The following is a 14,277-nucleotide window of genomic DNA, read 5'->3' as shown; positions in this document are numbered from 1 at the left end:
GTATCAATGACCTTATGCACGACCTGGCAGTAGTCAAGCAACTCGGTGCAATGTTAAGTAACCTTAAGGTAACTAAATAGAGCTATAATAGTATCAATGACCATATGCAAGACCTGGCAGTAGTCAAGCAACTCGGTGCAATGTTAAGTAACCTTAAGGTAACTAAATAGAGCTATAATAGTATCAATGACCTTATGCACGACCTGGCAGTAGTCAAGCAACTCGGTGCAATGTTAAGTAACCTTAAGGTAACTAAGTAGAGCTATAATAGTATCAATGACCTTATGCACGACCTGGCAGTAGTCAAGCAACTCGGTGCAATGTTAAGTAACCTTAAGGTAACTAAATAGAGCTATAATAGTATCAATGACCTTATGCACGACCTGGCAGTAGTCAAGCAACTCGGTGCAGTGTTAAGTAACCTTAAGGTAACTAAATAGAGCTATAATAGTATCAATGACCTTATGCACGACCTGGCAGTAGTCAAGCAACTCGGTGCAGTGTTAAGTAACCTTAAGGTAACTAAATAGAGCTATAATAGTATCAATGACCTTATGCACGACCTGGCAGTAGTCAAGCAACTCGGTGCAGTGTTAAGTAACCTTAAGGTAACTAAATAGAGCTATAATAGTATCAATGACATTATGCACGACCTGGCAGTAGTCAAGCAACTCGGTGCAGTGTTAAGTAACCTTAAGGTAACTAAATAGAGCTATAATAGTATCAATGACCTTATGCACGACCTGGCAGTAGTCAAGCAACTCGGTGCAATGTTAAGTAACCTTAAGGTAACTAAATAGAGCTATAATAGTATCAATGACCTTATGCACGACCTGGCAGTTGTCAAGCAACTCGGTGCAGTGATAAGTAACCTTAAGGTAACTAAATAGAGCTATAATAGTATCAATGACCTTATGCACGACCTGGCAGTAGTCAAGCAACTCGGTGCAATGTTAAGTAACCTTAAGGTAACTAAATAGAGCTATAATAGTATCAATGACCTTATGCACGACCTGGCAGTAGTCAAGCAACTCGGTGCAGTGTTAAGTAACCTTAAGGTAACTAAATAGAGCTATAATAGTATCAATGACCTTATGCACGACCTGGCAGTAGTCAAGCAACTCGGTGCAGTGTTAAGTAACCTTAAGGTAACTAAATAGAGCTATAATAGTATCAATGACCTTATGCACGACCTGGCAGTAGTCAAGCAACTCGGTGCAATGTTAAGTAACCTTAAGGTAACTAAATAGAGCTATAATAGTATCAATGACCTTATGCACGACCTGGCAGTAGTCAAGCAACTCGGTGCAGTGTTAAGTAACCTTAAGGTAACTAAATAGAGCTATAATAGTATCAATGACCTTATGCACGACCTGGCAGTAGTCAAGCAACTCGGTGCAGTGTTAAGTAACCTTAAGGTAACTAAATAGAGCTATAATAGTATCAATGACCTTATGCACGACCTGGCAGTAGTCAAGCAACTCGGTGCAGTGTTAAGTAACCTTAAGGTAAATAAATAGAGCTATAATAGTATCAATGACCTTATGCACGACCTGGCAGTAGTCAAGCAACTCGGTGCAGTGTTAAGTAACCTTAAGGTAACTAAATAGAGCTATAATAGTATCAATGACCTTATGCACGACCTGGCAGTAGTCAAGCAACTCGGTGCAATGTTAAGTAACCTTAAGGTAACTAAATAGAGCTATAATAGTATCAATGACCTTATGCACGACCTGGCAGTAGTCAAGCAACTCGGTGCAATGTTAAGTAACCTTAAGGTAACTAAATAGAGCTATAATAGTATCAATGACCTTATGCAAGACCTGGCAGTAGTCAAGCAACTTGGTGCAGTGTTAAGTAACCTTAAGGTAACTAAATAGAGCTATAATAGTATCAATGACCTTATGCAAGACCTGGCAGTAGTCAAGCAACTTGGTGCAGTGTTAAGTAACCTTAAGATAACTAAATAGAGCTATAATAGTATCAATGACCTTATGCACGACCTGGCAGTAGTCAAGCAACTCGGTGCAGTGTTAAGTAACCTTAAGGTAACTAAATAGAGCTCTCACAGTCAACATCCTAGAGAAATATCAACATGGTTAAAACTTTCATTGTATTTTCTTTCATTTAGATTGTATGATGTGCAGTGGCAACATTTACCAAAGTATGTTGTTATAGCAAGTGTGCATTATTTGTGACTACTTCCTCCTTCTACAAGATATTTCAAAATGTCCTCAAATGGAGTTGACATTGGTTGACATTTGTTTCTGATGTTTTCAGGGTACATATGGCGTATTGACACAAGGGGATATAGAAGAGTGGGCACTGATCATCCATAAACTGATTAGGAAGAAAGGCCAAGAAATCAAACAAGCAGATGTCAGTAAAATCCAGCTCTCCCTTCCCTCTGTCCATGTGTAAGTATCTTGGAATAATTGATGGAACTGTGTGATGTGATGATAACTCGTGTATAAATGCAGATGTCAGTAAAATCCAGCTCTCCCTTCCCTCTGTCCATGTGTAAGTATCTTGGAATAATTGATGGAACTGTGTGATGTGATGATAACTAGTGTATAAATGCAGATGTCAGTAAAATCCAGCTCTCCCTTCCCTCTGTCCATGTGTAAGTACCTTGGAATAATTGATGGAACTGTGTGATGTGATGATAACTAGTGTATAAATGCAGATGTCAGTAAAATCCAGCTCTCCCTTCCCTCTGTCCATGTGTAAGTATCTTGGAATAATTGATGGAACTGTGTGATGTGATGATAACTAGTGTATAAATGCAGATGTCAGTAAAATCCAGCTCTCCCTTCCCTCTGTCCATGTGTAAGTACCTTGGAATAATTGATGGAACTGTGTGATGTGATGATAACTAGTGTATAAATGCAGATGTCAGTAAAATCCAGCTCTCCCTTCCCTCTGTCCATGTGTAAGTACCTTGGAATAATTGATGGAACTGTGTGATGTGATGATAACTTGTGTATAAAAACACATGTCAGTAGAATCCAGCTCTCCCTTCCCTCTGTCCATGTGTAAGTACCTTGGAATAATTGATGGAACTGTGTGATGTGAGGATAACTCGTGTATAAATGCAGATGTCAGTAAAATCCAGCTCTCCCTTCCCTCTGTCCATGTGTAAGTATCTTGGAATAATTGATGGAACTGTGTGATGTGATGATAACTCGTGTATAAATTCTAGTTATCATCATGCCCACAGCTCCATCATCCTCAGTATGAATATTAGGAAAGCACATCTCTCTATAATATGAACGTTACTAGGCTGTCTGAATCCCTTGCATGTTATGAATTATGAGAAATTATAAACTAGCAAGCGACAACACTGTATGTAATGATAGTAGTTATTAATCTCATCAAACATTTGGAGTGTTCTTAGATATTCAGATGAAAGACTCTTGTGGTATTGCTGCATTTCTAGCTATCAGTTTGTTAGTCTCATTTTAAATTACACTATGCAAAGTCATTGAAGTGCTTACTATATCTGCTTCACTGGATTCACTATTTCTAAATATGCAAAGTTTCTCGCATATCTTAAAGTGCTCAGTTGAATATGTAAGGTAACTACAATTTCTCTGGTTGTTGGATCTGAGACAGAATGTACTTCTGTACATAGATTGTGTTTTGGAATTTTATTTTTTACAGCAGTGACATGTTTTACCTTGTGCCTTATAGTAAGCAATCTATGAAAGCTGTGATGCTCGAGTTCTTATTCTCTCTTCACTTTTCATTCCAGGAACGAGAGAGTAACAGTTGTATTTGATACGGTCAGCCCCAAAATTAAACAAGACTGGTTAACTGCTTTAGACACAGCTAAATTGGGACTAAGTAAGTCTTTATCAGTTGGAGTGTAAAAACAAACTATGTTTTTTATTCCCTATTTACACAACAGATGTTACGTCATGCAGTGTCAGTTGCAATATAACTATTATTGCTATGATTAAAAAGGAAAATTATTAAATTGTTTTGTCAAATATTGTAATGAGAATTGTCCTTACTTTGAACCCAAGTAGGCAATGTCATCAAATAGGTTTATACCTGGCAGTATCTTGGTGTTTACAACTACAATTTGTTTGGTGCAACCACAGGTTATTTAGTTAAAAGGATGAATCCAAGATTAAATCATATTCATAATGAGAGCTATATTTAATGTTTCTAAGTCTGTTAATTGGAGTGTATGTTTGGGTGGTAATTTGGATAGTACATATTTGCTAGTGATGTTAAAATTGGAAACCAACCTATGGTGGACAACATGTTCCTAAGCTTAATCTGGTCAACAATTGACAAACTCTCCAAATACATTAGCAGTGTAATAATCCCTCATGTTGCCATATGCTGCTACAAACTATTGTAAATCCATGTTTATCCTGCTGCAGTATTTTAAGATATTTAACTGTTTTCTTTTATATACTAAAACCTTTCTGCATTTATATTACTAGTATGTAATTAAATCATTACATGAACAACTTGGTAATCTTTATATCTTATCTACAAATTCTTCATAAAGTATCCCTTCCGACAAGTTACACAGCTATACGTGTTGATTTACTGTATGCACAGTCAACCATATGTTGTACAATTAGTAAACAACTCTATGATTTACTGTATGCACAGTCAACCATATGTTGTACAATTAGTATACAACTCTATGATTTACTGTATGCACAGTCAACCATATGTTGTACAATTAGTATACAACTCTATGATTTACTCTATGCACAGTCAACCATGATATGTTGTACAATTAGTATACAACTCTATGATTTACTGTATGCACAGTCAACCATGATATGTTGTACAATTAGTATACAACTCTATGATTTACTGTATGCACAGTCAACCATATGTTGTACAATTAGTATACAACTCTATGATTTACTCTATGCACAGTCAACCATGATATGTTGTACAATTAGTATACAACTCTATGATTTACTGTATGCACAGTCAACCATGATATGTTGTACAATTAGTATACAACTCTATGATTTACTGTATGCACAGTCAACCATATGTTGTACAATTAGTATACAACTCTATGATTTACTCTATGCACAGTCAACCATGATATGTTGTACAATTAGTATACAACTCTATGATTTACTGTATGCACAGTCAACCATGATATGTTGTACAATTAGTATACAACTCTATGATTTACTCTATGCACAGTCAACCATGATATGTTGTACAATTAGTATACAACTCTATGATTTACTGTATGCACAGTCAACCATGATATGTTGTACAATTAGTATACAACTCTATGATTTACTCTATGCACAGTCAACCATGATATGTTGTACAATTAGTATACAACTCTATGATTTACTGTATGCACAGTCAACCATATGTTGTACAATTAGTATACAACTCTATGATTTACTCTATGCACAGTCAACCATATGTTGTACAATTAGTATACAACTCTATGATTTACTCTATGCACAGTCAACCATGATATGTTGTACAATTAGTATACAACTCTATGATTTACTCTATGCACAGTCAACCATATGTTGTACAATTAGTATACAACTCTATGATTTACTCTATGCACAGTCAACCATATGTTGTACAATTAGTATACAACTCTATGATTTACTCTATGCACAGTCAACCATGATATGTTGTACAATTAGTATACAACTCTATGATTTACTGTATGCACAGTCAACCATATGTTGTACAATTAGTATACAACTCTATGATTTACTGTATGCACAGTCAACCATGATATGTTGTACAATTAGTATACAACTCTATGATTTACTCTATGCACAGTCAACCATATGTTGTACAATCAGTATACAACTCTATGATTTACTGTATTCACAGTCAACCATATGTTGTACAATTAGTATACAACTCTATGCACAGTCAACCATATGTTGTACAATTAGTATACAACTCTATGATTTACTCTATGCACAGTCAACCATATGTTGTACAATTAATATACAACTCTATGATTTACTGTATGCACAGTCAACCATATGTTGTACAATTAGTATACAACTCTATGATTTACTGTATGCACAGTCAACCATATGTTGTACAATCAGTATACAACTCTATGATTTACTGTATTCACAGTCAACCATGATATGTTGTACAATTAGTATACAACTCTTGCATATACTTGTCTTGTACATTAAAGGCTGTATGTTATGAATATTCATTTAGAACCTCAGAACAACCCAGGATGGTATGCTCCAGATGAGAGTGACTCTACCCTTGTAGAGATGAACTTTGGTGTTCCACTTCACATGAAGACACTGCCTATATTTTCATCCCAGGAAGAAATGGGAAAAGTAAGTTTAAAGTGGGAAAGGTTTTTTTGCTGCCCTGGAAGTATGATCAAAGCATGAGTAGAAGAGAATCTCCAGTGTTGCAACAAAATCATTGTTTGTCAAGTCAAGCCACAAGTCAACTGTTGTTTTGTCAAGTCACAAGTCATTTGAATTATCCTAAGTCAAGTTACAAGTCAACCAAAAATACTATTTATGAAGTGATATGATAGTTATAGACCAAACAACACATCAACAGCTAAGGTTAAGCAAGGCATCTTTGAGAAGTGATGAGATTCCTGTAGATGATTTGATAGGTATTTGATAGTTATAGACCAAACAACACATCAATATAATGTTAAGCAAGGCATCTTTGTGAAGTGATGAGATTCCTGTAGATGATTTGATATGATAGTTATAGACCAAACAACACATCAACAGCTAAGGTTAAGCAAGGCATCTTTGTGAAGTGAGTCCTGTTGATAATTTGGTGTCACGTTAATGCACAATTAAAGGAAATAACAGTTCCTGAAAGCAAAGTCTATCGTGTTAATTTAATGCAACATTAAAGGAAATAACAGTTCCTTAAAGCAAAGTCTATCTGGTGTTAATGTAATGCACCATTAAAGGAAACCCACAGTTCCTGAAAGCAAAGTCTATCTGGTGTTAATTTAATGCACCATTAAAGGAAATAACAGTTCCTGAAAGCATAGGCTATCTGGTGTCATCTTAATTTACCACTAAAGGAAACCTACAGTACTTGAAAACATTCTTTCTGTTGGTGCCAAACATATTGAAAAAGATAGTATACATTGTATTTGCTTTCCTGGTGTCTGGTTACTGTAGACCAAAATTGCACCAGGACCAATAAATTTTCTAAGATTTGTTTATGGAAAGTAAACAATTCTTGGATTCAACATTTTTTGCATTGCTTTTTAAGTTGCAAAAGAAGCTGTTCGGTGTTGCTACTACTTACTTCTATTACAAGTATACCTGATGTGGTAATTTATTTCCCAACAGCAATACACTGGCCAAAGGAATGTACTAAACTATTTAACTTTGATTCCTTTTATTAGATTCAAACAGCCGTACTCATTCCCCCAGAAAAATTCAGTTTCTCGTTTAGAAAACGGAGTTACGCCGGAGGTGAGGCTTCAAGGACCAGTCTGTGGTTATGCAGCTCGGATGATAAGAATACGGAGATCACCATAGTAGGCTTTCAGCCAATTTCAGTACAAGAAACATTCCAACTAGAGGAGAGACAGGTGTTGTGTATGGAATATGTACCAAATTTCAATTGGGATAATGTACCACTGCCTGAGAACCATGGAAGCAGAGAATACGTCTTTAAAGGACCAACAGTATGGATGGGTTGCAAGAGTGGCAGGTGAGAGACACAGGTCTACACTGGTTGTACTGCTACTATATGTTGCAGGACAGAGGGGCGGTGTTATTGACTGTTAGAGGTGGGAGCACAGATAACAGATGTGAGAACATGTTGAGGTCAGCAACCTATATGAGTTTTTGGGTACTTGGCTAGTAACCTATGCAGTTAGGTATGTGTGTGCATGTGAAGCCCTAGCTTGTAAATACCATATCTCAAGATAGGTGGTAATCTCTGCAGTTCTCATGTTTGGCATGTGGCTCCCCCACAATAAGTACAAGAACCCTATCTGTGGGTGGAGGTCAAGGTCATTTGGGGTCAGCAGGAGGCAAATGTGAAAATCTCTCAAATTTATGTGTATTTCCAGAACCTGAACATCAAAGGAGCTCTTATATGTATTGTAGGATAGCGTTATGAAGTGTTAAGTTTTCACACATTTTGGTGTAGGTCAAAGTTCATTAAAGGTCACCGGGGGTTAATACTTTAAATCCTTGTTAACAAGATATCTCCAGGTAGGAAACTTTATTTTCGCTCATATTTCCATGTGCCTTCCCTATAATAAGTACAAGAACTGTATTGTTTTTTTGTGGAGGTCAAAGGTCATTTAGGGTCATCAAAAATTACATAAAGATCACATCAAAGATCAAACAAAGATCACACCTTATAACCACGAACCTCGTAAACACGTTTTTCCAAGATGGGTTTCATCACATACGTCATATTTGGTCTTTTGTGTCTTTGTTATAGAGAGTACAAGAACCCTATTATTTTAGGTGGAGGTCAGAGATCATTTGGGATCAGCAGAGGTCAAAATATCAAAAAATAATTTATCTGGAGAACTTAACCTTCAAAGTGATTATATATGCATGGTAGATTATCCAAATGATAAGTAAAGTTTCTCCACATTTAAGGTTTGCAGAAGTCAAAATATGCATATTTCTAAAGGTCAGGTCTCAATGAAGATGTGAAACTTGTGCTGATTTGACTTCTCCATATGTAGTAGAACCGCCTTGCTGCTTCAGGGGGAGGTCAAAGGTTGGCTTCGGTACATAGCAAAATACCTAATTCACATTTTATGAATTGGGAGGATTGAAAGTAGGACTTTAAACAGTACTTCATTACTCTTACTCTTGTGTTCATGAATTCATGCTGATAAAGTTTACACTTCCTTGGGTTTAAACAACTAGTTTTACAAATATTTTGCAGTTTTTTCCAGGAGTTTATGCTTTACTAAACTAAATCTAAAATACTATCATGGTACTTTGGTATGATGGATGAGTCGCTGCCATAATAGTGCTTGTATCAGCTTGTCACCTCATGATCTTAAGAAGTGATTAATCACCAGCTCTGTATTCACCTCATGATCTTAACAAGTGGTTAATCACCAGCTCTGTATTCACCTCATGATCTTAAGAAGTGGGCAATCACCAGCTCTGTATTCACCTCATGATCTTAACAAGTGGTTAATCACCAGCTCTGTATTCACCTCATGATCTTAAGTGATTAATCACCAGCTCTGTATTCACCTCATGATCTTAACAAGTGGTTAATCACCAGCTCTGTATTCACCTCATGATCTTAACAAGTGGTTAATCACCAGCTCTGTATTCACCTCATGATATTAAGAAGTGGTTAATCACCAGCTCTGTATTCACCTCATGATCTTAACAAGTGGTTAATCACCAGCTCGGTATTCACCTCATGATCTTAAGAAGTGGTTAATCACCAGCTCTGTATTCACCTCATGATCTTAACAAGTGGTTAATCACCAACTCTGTATTCAGCTCATGATCTTAACAAGTGGTTAATCACCAGCTCGGTATTCACCTCATGATCTTAAAAGTGGTTAATCACCAGCTCTGTATTCACCTCATGATCTTAAAAGTGGTTAATCACCAGCTCTGTATTCACCTCATGATCTTAACAAGTGGTTAATCACCAGCTCTGTATTCACCTCATGATCTTAACAAGTGGCTAATCACCAGCTCTGTATTCACCTCATGATCTTAACAAGTGGTTAATCACCAGCTCTGTATTCACCCCATGATCTTAACAAGTGGTTAATCACCAGCTCGGTATTCACCTCATGATCTTAAAAGTGGTTAATCACCAGCTCAGTATTCACCTCGTGATATTAAGAAGTGGTTAATCACCAGCTCTGTATTCACCTCATGATCTTAACCAGTGGTTAATCACCAGCTCAATATTCACCTCATGATCTTAAAAGTGGTTAATCACCAGCTCTGTATTCACCTCTTGATCTTAACAAGTGGTTAATCACCAGCTCGGTATTCACCTCATGATCTTAAAAGTGGTTAATCACCAGCTCAATATTCACCTCATGATCTTAAAAGTGGTTAATCACCAGCTCTGTATTCACCTCTTGATCTTAACAAGTGGTTAATCACCAGCTCGGTATTCACCTCATGATCTTAAAAGTGGTTAATCACCAGCTCTGTATTCACCTCATGATATTAAGAAGTGGTTAATCACCAGCTCTGTATTCACCCCATGATCTTAACAAGTGGGCAATCACCAGCTCTGTATTCACCTCTTGATCTTAACAAGTGGTTAATCACCAGCTCGGTATTCACCTCATGATCTTAAAAGTGGTTAATCACCAGCTCTGTATTCACCTCATGATCTTAACAAGTGATTAATCACCAGCTCTGTATTCACCTCATGATCTTAACAAGTGATTAATCACCAGCTCTGTATTCACCTCATGATCTTAACAAGTGGTTAATCACCAGCTCTGTATTCACCTCATGATCTTAACAAGTGGTTAATCACCAGCTCGGTATTCACCTCATGATCTTAAAAGTGGTTAATCACCAGCTCTGTATTCACCTCATGATCTTAACAAGTGATTAATCACCAGCTCTGTATTCACCTCATGATATTAAGAAGTGGTTAATCACCAGCTCTGTATTCACCCCATGATCTTAACAAGTGGTTAATCACCAGCTCGGTATTCACCTCATGATCTTAAAAGTGGTTAATCACCAGCTCTGTATTCACCTCATGATCTTAACAAGTGATTAATCACCAGCTCTGTATTCACCTCATGATCTTAACAAGTGGTTAATCACCAGCTCTGTATTCACCTCATGATCTTAAGAAGTGATTAATCACCAGCTCTGTATTCACCTCATGATCTTAAGAAGTGATTAATCACCAGCTCTGTATTCACCTCATGATCTTAACAAGTGGTTAATCACCAGCTCTGTATTCACCCCATGATCTTAAGAAGTGGGCAATCACCAGTTCTGTATTCACCTCATGATCTTAAGAAGTGCTTAATCGCCGGCTCAGTATTCGTCTTTTGTTAGTGCAATTGCCCGTATGAAATATTTGAACTCTGTTTAGATTTATACTGCTCTCCATGTTCAGCATCAACATCAGCCAGGGTTATCAGCTTGTAAACTACTGCTGCATATGTAATGTGGCAAGTAACAGCTGGGAGGGGTTTCTTTCTTGTTTCATATTAGTATTAGTCAGTTTCTCTACTTTCATTTTGTTCTTGTTTTATTTAAAGGTTGTGTATCTACGAAGTCCGGCAGAGTGATAAGTCTCATTACATGGCTACATTTCAAGTACCGCATCCTGTATTGGACTTAAAGTATATGAACAATAACCTGTTTGCTGCTCTCTCTAATGGATCAGTACTAATATATACTCGGTCATATGGTGAGTGTTTCTGCTATTGCTGCAGGATTAGCTATCTTAGCATGTAACTAACCTCTTAATTCAAGTATATTTTACATTTTCTTGCCTGTTTATCATTCATGACTTTGATAGGTGTATATGGTATCATGACTTTGATAGGTATATATGGTATCATTACTTTGATAGGTGTACATGGTATCATTATTTTGATAGGTATATATGGTATCATTACTTTGATAGGTATATATGGTATCATTACTATGCTAGGTATACATGCTATCATTACTTTGATAGGTGTACATGGTATCCTTACTTTGATAGGTATATATGGTATCATTACTTTGATAGGTATATATGGTATCATTACTTTGATAGGTATATATGGGATCGTTACTTTGATAGGTATATATGGTATCATTACTATGCTAGGTTTGCATGGTATCATTGCTCTGCTAGGTATACATGGTATCATTACTTTGATAGGTATACATGGTATCCTTACTTTGCTAGGTATATATGGGATCGTTACTTTGATAGGTATATATGGTATCATGACTTTGATAGGTATATATGGTATCATTACTCTGCTAGGTATACATGGTATCATTACTTTGATAGGTGTACATGGTATCCTTACTTTGATAGGTATATATGGGATCGTTACTTTGATAGGTATATATGGTATCATGACTTTGATAGGTATATATGGTATCATTACTTTGATAGGTATATATGGTATTATTACTTTGATAGGTATACATGATATCATGACTTTACTAAGTAAACATGGTATCATGTATATATTCCTATGAAATGTTTACAATAGAGGTTTGTGATAGGTAGGATATGGGTTAGTGTACTCTGTTACACCATTGTGCCTGTGATACATTATTCATCCATTATGTATTTGTTCTATTAACATCATTTAGAATCCTGAAGCAACAAACTAATTAATATTAACTTTGTTCTCAGATGGCCAGTGGGGTATAAAGGATGCCAGATTGATTGAGCTAGACTCCATGGCTGTTACCTGTCTGCTTCCGGTACAGTCCAATATGTGGTGCGGATGTGGAAATAATATATTTATACTTGAACCAGAGAGCAACTTTAGAGTGGTGAGTTTAACGTATGGGTTTTGAAGAATAGTTTTGTCTCTTTCAACCCTTATTTCTTTATGGCAGTGCTCTGGACGAGTGGATTATAAATAAACATGGTTGGTCATTGGTTAATTGCTTGCAAGAATTTGAAAAACGTAACTGTGAATTCTTTGGAGGACTTGATAAAGTTTGACTGAATTCTTAGCAGTTCTTGAAATAGTGTGACTGTGAATTCCTAGTAGGACTTGGTATAGCATTACTGTGAATTCCTAGCAGTACTTGATATAGTATTAAATGTGTTTTCCTGGCAGGACTTGATATTGCATTAAGCTCCTTCCCTTCATATTAAAACATTACTGTGAATATAGCATTACTGTGAATTCCTAGCAGTACTTGATATTGTATTAGGTTACTGTGAAGTATGTAATTGGGATATGTAGTAAACTCCTTCCCTTCATATTAAGCATTACTGTGAATATAGCATAACTGTGAATTCCTAGCAGTACTTGATATAGTATTAGGTTACTGTGAAGTCTGTTAGTGGGATATGTAGTAAACTCCTTCCCTTCATATTAAGCATTACTGTGAATATAGCATTACTGTGAATTCCTAGCAGTACTTGATATAGTATTAGGTTACTGTGAAGTCTGTTAGTGGGATATGTAGTAAACTCCTTCCCTTCATATTAAGCATTACTGTGATTATAGCATAACTGTGAATTCCTAGCAGTACTTGATATAGTATTAGGTTACTGTGAAGTCTGTTAGTGGGATATGTAGTAAACTCCTTCCCTTCATATTAAGCATTACTGTGAATATAGCATTACTGTGAATTCCTAGTGCAGTACTTGATATAGTATTAGGTTACTGTGAAGTCTGTTAGTGGGATATGTAGTAAACTCCTTCCCTTCATATTAAGCATTACTGTGATTATAGCATAACTGTGAATTCCTAGCAGTACTTGATATAGTATTAGGTTACTGTGAAGTCTGTTAGTGGGATATGTAGTAAACTCCTTCCCTTCATATTAAGCATTACTGTGAATATAGCATTACTGTGAATTCCTAGTGCAGTACTTGATATAGTATTAGGTTACTGTGAAGTCTGTTAGTGGGATATGTAGTAAACTCCTTTTCTTCATATTAAGCATTACTGTGATTATAGCATAACTGTGAATTCCTAGTGCAGTACTTGATATAGTATTAGGTTACTGTGAAGTCTGTTAGTGGGATATGTAGTAAACTCCTTTTCTTCATATTAAGCATTGCTGTGAATATAGCATTACTGTGAATTCCTAGCAGTACTTGATATAGTATTAGGTTACTGTGAAGTCTGTTACAGGGATATGTAGTAAACTCCTTCCCTTCATATTAAGCATTGCTGTGAATATAATATTACTGTGAATTCCTATCAGTACTTGATATAGTATTAGGTTACTGTGAAGTCTGTTAGTGGGATATGTAGTAAACTCCTTCCCTTCATATCAAGCATTGCTGTGAATATAATATTACCATGAATTCCTATCAGTACTTGATATAGTATTAGGTTACTGTGAAGTCTGTTAGAGGGATATGTAGTAAACTCCTTTTCTTCATATTAAGCATTGCTGTGAATATAGCATTACTGTGAATTCCTAGCAGTACTTGATATAGTATTAGGTTACTGTGAAGTCTGTTACAGGGATATGTAGTAAACTCCTTCCCTTCATATTAAGCATTGCTGTGAATATAATATTACTGTGAATTCCTATCAGTACTTGATATAGTATTAGGTTACTGTGAAGTCTGTTAGTGGGATATGTAGTAAACTCCTTCCCTTCA

The 14,277-nt window shown here is 36.2% G+C and overlaps 1 protein-coding gene across 6 annotated transcripts in view; it reads left to right on the top strand.

Moving 5' to 3' along the window:
* Positions 1-14,277, top strand: part of LOC139975675 (rho guanine nucleotide exchange factor 10-like) — a 137,852-nt gene that overhangs the window by 110,581 nt on the left and 12,994 nt on the right. For all 6 annotated transcript variants that reach the window (XM_071983776.1, XM_071983780.1, XM_071983777.1 and 3 more), the window contains 6 exons: positions 2,281-2,417; positions 3,755-3,846; positions 6,205-6,332; positions 7,385-7,695; positions 11,231-11,382; positions 12,334-12,476. In XM_071983776.1, the coding sequence (XP_071839877.1) occupies positions 2,281-2,417; positions 3,755-3,846; positions 6,205-6,332; positions 7,385-7,695; positions 11,231-11,382; positions 12,334-12,476 (963 nt within the window). The remainder of the gene's footprint in view (positions 1-2,280; positions 2,418-3,754; positions 3,847-6,204; positions 6,333-7,384; positions 7,696-11,230; positions 11,383-12,333; positions 12,477-14,277) is intronic.

This window comes from Apostichopus japonicus, chromosome 11 (assembly GCF_037975245.1).
Source record: "Apostichopus japonicus isolate 1M-3 chromosome 11, ASM3797524v1, whole genome shotgun sequence".
NCBI classification, from domain to species: domain Eukaryota; kingdom Metazoa; phylum Echinodermata; class Holothuroidea; order Aspidochirotida; family Stichopodidae; genus Apostichopus; species Apostichopus japonicus.
This window is presented reverse-complemented; position numbering and strand designations above follow the sequence as displayed.